The 8,838-nt window shown below is 32.1% G+C and overlaps 1 protein-coding gene across 4 annotated transcripts; it reads left to right on the top strand.

Moving 5' to 3' along the window:
* Positions 1 to 4,870: 4,870 nt before the first annotated feature.
* LOC107915061 (endo-1,4-beta-xylanase 5) lies at positions 4,871 to 7,573 on the top strand. 4 transcript variants are annotated; one of them, XM_041102258.1, is made up of 6 exons: positions 4,873 to 5,302; positions 6,040 to 6,199; positions 6,527 to 6,726; positions 6,857 to 7,002; positions 7,087 to 7,199; positions 7,277 to 7,573. In XM_041102258.1, the coding sequence occupies exons 2-5, from the start codon at positions 6,103 to 6,105 to the stop codon at positions 7,097 to 7,099; spliced, it is 456 nt and encodes a 151-aa protein (XP_040958192.1). In that variant the 5' UTR covers positions 4,873 to 5,302; positions 6,040 to 6,102; the 3' UTR covers positions 7,100 to 7,199; positions 7,277 to 7,573. The 4 variants fall into 4 exon arrangements, 3 of the variants coding, with proteins under 3 accessions (XP_016699663.1, XP_040958192.1, XP_040958193.1); XM_041102259.1 differs by having other exon boundaries at positions 4,875 to 5,302; positions 6,857 to 6,930; positions 7,053 to 7,199; XR_005919263.1 differs by having other exon boundaries at positions 4,871 to 5,302; positions 6,554 to 6,726; positions 6,857 to 7,199.
* The last annotated feature ends 1,265 nt before the right edge of the window (positions 7,574 to 8,838 follow it).

Raw genomic sequence — 8,838 nt, 5'->3', positions numbered from 1 at the left:
CTCGAATTTCCAAACGCAAAACATTGCCTTATTTTGAATTTTTTTTTAAAAAAAGGATTCTTAGCTATTTGGTTGAACAAGAAAAATCGAAACCCAGCACATTAGGGCACGTTTTTTTCGAGTTTCCAAATGCTAAATATTGCCTCATTTAGAAAAATGTCTTTTTGAAGTATGGTGTTAATATGCATAATAAATATGATAATGTGCATAAAAATAATATTAGCAAAAAAAATGAATAACAATAAAAAAAATCATGTATATACAATAATAAATAACTGAAAAATTAAAATTATTGATATACAAATAAATAAATGATCATCAAGCAAAACAATAATAACAATAATGAAAATGCATAAATAAAAATAATAAAATAATAAAATCTATGTATATGTATATGTATAACAAAATTTGAAAATAGTAAATATATATAAATAAGTGGATAATGATAATGTGTATATATATATTTATGAATATATTTAAAAATATATGTATGCGTATATACAAATTATAAAGTTTCAAAAAGTAAAAATAAATAAGAAATATCTATTCATAAAAAAATAGAAAATATATAGATATATATGGACATGTATGTAAATTACAAAATATAAGAAATATATATAAATGCGTATGTATATTTAAGTTATAAAAAATATATATGTACATATATATTATGAAAATGTACTTATGTATATATGAATAATAAAGATAATGAAAGTTAATTAGTTTAATGGCAAAAATATAACAAAAATGGACTAATTTTGAAACTAGGACAAAGGTTCGGGGCCAAAATTCAAATAAAATGAAAGAGAAAGACCATTATGAAAACGTGCGTAACGTAAAGGGACTGAAAGAGTGATTTTCCCTTTTCACCAAAGCGACGTTGTTCAGAAAAGGGCCCAAATGAAAATGCGACAAATCTTAGGGCCGAAATAAAAAAATAGAAAATACTTAATTAATAAAACATAAAAAAAAGGAAGGGCTAAACTTGCAATTAGCCCTTCCAACAAAAAACATGCGGATCCTCTTTGCGGGTCGGGTCGACGCGTGGGTAAAAGGACACCAAGGCCAAAATGGCGTCGTTTTGGCCACTGGGGTTAAACCCCAAAACGGCGCCGTTTCAACCCTTTATAAAAACCAAATTTTTTTAAAAAACTTTCATTTTCTTTCTTCCATAAAAAAAACTCAAAAAGTTTCTCAAGTCTTTCTCTCCCTCCCCAAAAATCTGGCCAAAGTCCGGTCGATTGCCGCCGCGTCGGTCGTCGTTCGCCTGTGCCGGAGCCGCCGTGCACAACGGCGGGGTGTCCAAAAATTTTTTTTTTTCTTTTCGATGCAACCCTTCGCCTCTAACGCTTCGACGACTACTAAAAACAGGTAAATCTCTTCCCTTTCCTTATTTTTTTTGTTATTTTTGCATATAAGAAAAAAAGAAATAAAAAGAAAATAAAAAAAAGGAACAAATTGCTAGAATAAGTACCTAAAACAGAAAAAATATTCCTTTGAAAGTGCTATTTTTATTTTCTCTGTAAAGAAACAAATCCCTATTACAGTGATGAAGTCCCCCCATCGTTTCCTTTACAAATCGGCTTTATAGCCTAAAATAAAATTTTAATTTACTATCCTGGTCTTGTCTGCTTCTGTTTCTGCTTCTCTTATTGCGTGTTTGCAGGTCCTGGTAAAGCAGGTGGCGGTGGGTGGTCGACGTGATAGGCGGCAGAGGTTAGGTGCGGCGGCTAGGGTTTTCTACTGTTGAAATTTGTTTTCCATTTGGGCTAGGGTTTGGGTAGTTTGGGCCTATTTTTGTAAATGGGTTTTTTGGGTCAAAATGGGCCTGTACAAAATCAATTGACAATTTACGGATCCATTGACAAAAGGTTTGTCAAGGGATTTGGTTAAGAGTACCACCACTGAGATGGGATTAAAATTATTCTAATCGCATCATTGATAATGGAAACCTTACCTTGTCTTAGCCAAAAGTTAGTTTCGAGGTTCAAAAGGTAATAACAAGTTATCGAATGACAACATGCACTAAGAATAAGGATTTAGTGTTTATGTTTCAGGAGGATGAGTTTTACTCTTAATGGATGAACATTTATTGTATGAAATCCACCTATATGAACATGAAGTGGTGCTACTTGAATGAGATTTTCTTTATAGTTTTCTCTTGTACATGTTCATGAAATAGGTTGAGCACATAGTCATAACGGTGCTAAAGAAAATAAACTCATACTCTAATACATTACGGTTATATGTGAAATTTTTTCGGTATTGACTTTAAGAGTGATGGTTTAAGCGACTAGCCACCATTCACTTTGTTGATACTTTGAGAGTTTGCACTAAAGGAAGGTTTAATCTGCGGACACCCTTCTTTATGCATAATCGTTGTGTACTTATTTTCGAAAATTAGCAATCTAGTGGGGGTTGTTGGAAATTGTAGGTTGCAAATTAATTATTCATGAGCACTATTCAAATTAAAAGTGATGATTTATCATCCAATGGATACATTTCCATAGGACATGTTTCTTCTAAGAAGTATGTTCAATATGAATGGTTGTGGCTCTTCAAGATAGTATCCATTGAGTGCATATAAATAGAGGGACTATGGTGCTCACAAAGTACGTTACAATCAATTCAATTTCAGAAATTAGAGTAAGAGTTAGAAAATTCCTCGATTTTTCTAATCAAAGGAAATTCAAAAGCTTCATTGTATCTCAAGAGTACCTTTGTCTTAACCCTCTAGCAACTTTGTGTGGGGGCAAATAGTTCTCTTTGGCAAGCGTCATCCGCGCCTGGATGTCTATTGTTTAATTCCATATAGTCTCCGGATCTATCATCTCCATATTTAAGAATGTAAACTTTTTTTTTAGTTTAGCTTATGCAATCTTTGACATTTTAATGATGAAATTTATAACTTTTTTTTTGTGAATTATAAGAGGAGGGCAAAGCGCTAACAGTATCGTGATTAGAACCCAAGTCACACTTGGGGCGGTGAACACCCTAACCAACAGGCTAACACACAAGGTTTATTATAATCTAATATATTGTTATGAATTGTTAATTATTATGTTATACAATATTTACTACAATAACATTATTATATCATTACACTATTATATATTAAATATTTACTAAATATTTAAATAATTTAAAGAGTTTATAATTATTTAACATGTTAGACTAAATTTTAAATTAATAGGTAAGTTGAAATAATTTAAAAACTTAAAAGTAAAATTATAATACCATGCTACAAAAATTTGATAATTGTAAATATGAAATTTATTTTTGATTAATAACTGACAATTATGTTGCAAATAATTTAATATTGTCTTATAATATATTTTTATTAATAATTTTAATTTAATGATGATTTTTAATCTAAAAAGCCTTCTTTATTTTATTGAGTTATTATAAGTTCAAATTTATTAATTGATATAGATGAATATATTCTTAAAATTGTACAAATTTTTTATCATTTATATGGATTTTTTTTTCATAGTGGAGTAGAGGATGAGGGTCACACGGTTTGTGTTGAGATATTTTTATATTTGGTAAATAAATCATCCCTAAAAATTAGGGATTATCAAATATGGTTAAGGATCTTTCTCGTATTTAGTTTTTCTACTTTTAGCTTTAAGTTTACTAATTTAGTTATTGTAAAGCCTATAAAAGGTTAGAACCATTTGGAGTTATTCATCTGTTTAATAAAAACCATCTTCTCTTATTTGAGTTAAGAACTTGTTTTTCTTTCTCTACTTGTAAGTGCAACAGTGGTATCTAAGCCATGTTTGTTCTTGTTAGCCTAGAAAATGTTTCATCTATGACCTCAGAAAGTAGTTTTGTGCAAGTAGCCATTCTGACCGCCTCCAAACGTGCAAACATTTAGAGTAAAAATCATACAAAAAAAATATAAAATCAATGCAGTATCTATCAGCGAATAAGTCAAATTGTAATATATTTTAGTATTACAATGGAACACCGAGAAGTATTCCGAGAATCGTACCCAAGGGAAGTAGAACTAAATCTAAATATATTATCTACACTAGCAAGTCTAAACTGTAATCACCAAAAATCATATTACAATAATTAAACTTGAGGATAAAATTATAAAAAAAAAACATAAAAAACTAACTACTAAAAGCAATATTAACAATGAGGATCTCTCAATCAACAAACAAAAGATTAACTTGCTTCGGTGGTTGTAATTAACTTCAAAATTCGGGTTTTCATTAGGGAATTAATTATTAATTAAACAATATTACCTCTCAACCTCTACTACTTCACTAATCGACTTGTACACACTTATCTCTGGACCTCACTTTTCTTACCGGGATAAATCCATGATTTACTTGATAAACTTATCTCTCGACCTCGTTTATCCTAGATTACTTCCTAGGGTCGTCAATCCTAGGTTTAAATGCACATGAATTTATACCAACTAATTCTATTAGAAAACCCGTAATTCTTTCGTTAATCATTCACACGTTCGCTTGTTAATCTCTCTAAGGATCTATCCACTCATGAACACAACTTTCATATTCTCTAAAATTAATTTAATCGTGCACAACACACATAAATAAATTAAAATGAGAGAAGGATAGAAATTTCTCCATTTGATAAACTTGATGCTCTTAGAATCGCGAAATCCTTTAGCAGTGATTGAGATATCATTGGTTGCAAACAAGAAACAGAATGAAAATATGAAAATACCTAAAAACGAAGACTTGGATTCAAATCGAATCCAAGTCGAAGAACAATAAAATAAATTGTCTTCGAAAATAATCTAAAACTAAATAAATACCTAAAACTACTAATTAAAAACCCTAAAATGGCTTGGCAAAAAGCTCCCTAAGCCTTACCTCAACTTAACTATTTATAGACTAAGTTTGACAGCCCTAATTAGGTTGGATACAAGCCTTAGGCTTCCTTTGGATGCAACTGGATCCCAGTAAACGCAAGGCTGTTTGAAAAGTATTCTTCAGTAGGTTGAAAATGCATTTCACCTCACCGGAAGCTTAATTCCAGACTGGAGCCTTTTGCTCCAGTAAAAATTTAGCAACTTCAGTTGCTTTTTCTTTTCCTCTTTTACCTATATATTCTTCAGTTGCATTCTTCAGGCTTTTCTGATGTTTGGTTACCTTTCTTCTCCCCTTTCCCCTTCCCCTTGGGTTGCAAATCAGTTTGGTCAATAATCTCTTTCGGTTCCTCCTTCATCCAGGTAAGGCTCTTTCTCCTTCTTTCGTTCTTCTTTCCCTTTTCAGATCGTTGAAATCAAGGAGAAATTCGAAGACCTACATGCTCTAATCAGGTATTCTATTAAAAACTAATAGCTTTTATTTATCGATTTTTAAATGTGCATGCATATAATTATTTGAAGAAAAAAATCGTTTGTTGTGGAAATTCTTATATGAGATCTTGCTTTTGACCAATGATGAGGGTTTAGTGAATATCAGAATTATGGAATCAATTTATGTTTTTTTTTCCGATAATTTTAATTGTTTGCAATGATAATTGTTCAAGTGGAAAATAGTATTTATTTTCAGCTTTGTGGTGGGTGGTTGTACCATTAAGATTGAGAATGAAATTATCTAATTATAGTCAATTGAAATCCGCTGTGCCTTTTTTTAATATCATGGTAATCATTTCATTTTTTTTTCTGTATGTTATATAATGTAAGCTTCAACATTTGTTCAATCCAATAGCAGTTTGTTCAAAACAGGAGCATGAAACATTCGCTTGTTTTGGGTGACTTCTGGGCTTTCTTCATTCTTCTTAGTGGTTCCTTGGTTGCTTCATATGGTTCTCTCTCCCTGTCTACATTTGGTTTAGACTGTTCAAAACATTCTAATGGGGTTTTCAGAAAACTTAAGTGGGTTCTTTTTCTTTTTATTGCTGCACCTTTATATGATTTTACTGCTTACACAGAGGTAAAACAGTTTGAGAATAGATCATTTATCTATTGACTATATCATGAATATGTAGTCTGAAGTTATTTGATTCACCGCAATGTCCATGACAATTGTTGATGATGTTGTTGGTTTGCAGTGTAAAGCACAGCCAGAGGAGCCACTGTACCAATGAGGGATTCTGAAAGATGAGCCTCCCATTATGAGACCTGCCATTTTTGGCGAAACTGCAACTGGTTTTTACACTCCAGGTTTTCTCTTGAAGAATCTCACCGTGGGCAATTTTTATTGTTTCTCCAGTTAAGTTCTCCATCCATAAGAATTTCGGATACAAATATTAAAACACAAATACTTTAAAAAAAGAATAAACAAGTTCATCGACATAGGTGAACCCTTAATGTACCTGTTACTGACTTACTGGCATGTCACACTGTATCACCCGTGGCCCAACAAGTGGAAATGTTTAAGGTTTGGATTTATCAAATAAAGTGGCAACCGAAATATGCAAATGCTAGATATGGCCCCAGTTTAGGAACATCCCCCTATTGTAGAGGCAATTGACATTTTAACATAGACAAAAACTTTTACTGTGAATATCAGACAAATTGTATTTTGAAACATTACAGGATTGGCTTACTCTGGTGCAATTACAGCTTGGATCAAAATACAAGGTGCAAATTCAGCTCTCATTAGGGCAAGCTTGAAGATAGAAAACAGAACATATAATTGTATAGGGACTGTTTTGGCTAAGAATGGTTGCTGGTCATTTCTCAAAGGTGGATTTGTTCTTGATTCACCTTCAAATTTAGCTTTACTGCTATTCCAGGTGAACCTGTTTTCAAATCAATATAAGTTTAGGCTTTTATATGTGAAAAAGATTGAGCGTTAGATTATTAATGCTGTCACTGATTTTTGCTTCTAAGAACCCTTTTTTTTCTAATGTCCTGGATATGCAGAACTCAGATGATAAAGACATTGATATAACAATTGATAGTTCCTCGTTACAGCCATTTACAGATCAAGAATGGAGGTTCAACCAGCAATTCATGATTAACACTCTAATTACTGTTGACACACTTTGTGAAATGATATTTCAACAACGGTAATGTTCAATATCTTAACAAAATTACTTACTGTCTATTTTTTCCCCAGCAAAGGAAGCGTGCTGTAACAATACATGTCTCAGATCAACAAGGTAATAGGTTGCAAGGAGCAGCAATAACTATAAACCAAGTCTCAAAGGATTTTCCATTTGGTTCTGCAAGAGCACACACCATTCTTGGGAATTTGCCCTATCAAGTATGTGTTCATATTCATTTCTTAATACTTGTCGGACAATGTTAGCTAATTGATCTTGTTTTCTTTTTGTCTTCCAGAACTGGTTTGTTGAACGATTCAATGCAGCAGTGTTTGAAAATGAATTGAAATGGTATGCAACAGAACCAGATCAAGGGAAGACCAACTACACCTTAGCTGACCAAATGCTGGAGTTTGTTAGAGCCCACCAAATAATAGCCAGAGGCCACAACATATTCTAGGAAGACCCCAAGTACACGCCTGCATGAGTGAAATTACTTTCGTCTTCTGCTAGATTAAAATGTTTTTAATATCCTTTCTGTAGGCACTTCGATTAAGGTCAAATGAGCTAATATTAGAGAGGCAATTGGAGAACTCACAGGCTGAAATTTCTTTTTTCAAGTATGCTTTTTTTAGGTCTAATTATGAAATTTGTCCCTTTATTTTACAGCATCTGAGAAGTTAGTCCCTCTGATTTGTCAGAATGGTCCTCATATTTTATGAACACTAAGAAATTAGTCCAATTGAGTAACACTGTTAAACCTTCTTATTAAACTGAGCTGTTCAGCAACTTATGTGCTAGGAATTAGTAAAAACCAGCAGTAGCATATTTATGTTACAAAAAAATTGACCTATATTCAACTTAGGTTACTATTGAAGTTTTGAGTATAGTTTTGGCACAGTATGCAACATGTTAATTTTGCACTATGCATTTGGTGTAATTATATGTTATTTTCAGTCTTACTAACCTGGATTATTTTAACAGTTTGTATCATTGGTGCATCCATTAGTTAGTGTTGATTGTTCGATACTACATGATTGCTATGAATCATTTGCAATGTATTGCTTTGGAAGATACCTTGTTGCTTGCTTGGGTATGTTCATTTCAAAGACCTTGAACTTCAAATAAAGATTTTATTTCTTATCTCTGGATCAGCCTTGCACGATATTTCATTTAGTTTACAGTTTTTGTGGTGACATTGTCTTTGTTATTTGCTTTGCTTATGGCCTTGAATCTGAATTTTGGACACCCATGTATTATTTTCAATGTCATTGAATAGTCATTTCAACACTCTGCTTTTTCATATCTTTACTTTTTAAGAATATATAGGTTCTTCTGATGTCTAACATACCATAATCATAATTCCCCTTAATGCACTAAAAGGAATATGCACTACTTTTTTAGTAAGCAAAGTACAGGATGTTGTTGAACTTTGGCCTGCAAAGCAACAGGAAACCAGCAGCAAACCAGCATGCAGACCAGCATCCAAGCTGAACCAGATAAGCAGCAGCATTTTGTTTATTTTGTTCATTTGTAACTTGATTTAGTTGCAATGTAATTTATACTTAATGTTAGTAGGAGTAGTTGTTGATTTATGTTTGATGTTATAGCTGGTATGTCAGCTACATTTTGTTTGTAATTCTATCCAGGCTTTAGTCATGTATTAGTGGGAGCAGTTATACATTAGTTAACTACCATATTTCATTGTAACATAAATGTTTCTCAAGTCAATGAAAAAGATCTGATTTTTGGAAATCAAATTCAGTTTTCTTCTTGTTCAAACTTCTTTGCATTCGTTTTTCTTTTTCTCCTTAATTTTCTGCTAAAAAAACCAACACAAGTAATCTGGACTACTTATGT

This window comes from Gossypium hirsutum, chromosome D10, assembly GCF_007990345.1.
Source record: "Gossypium hirsutum isolate 1008001.06 chromosome D10, Gossypium_hirsutum_v2.1, whole genome shotgun sequence".
Taxonomy (NCBI): Eukaryota; Viridiplantae; Streptophyta; class Magnoliopsida; order Malvales; family Malvaceae; genus Gossypium; species Gossypium hirsutum.
The sequence above is the reverse complement of the archived record's forward strand: the minus strand, read 5'-3'. Positions and strand labels throughout refer to the sequence as shown.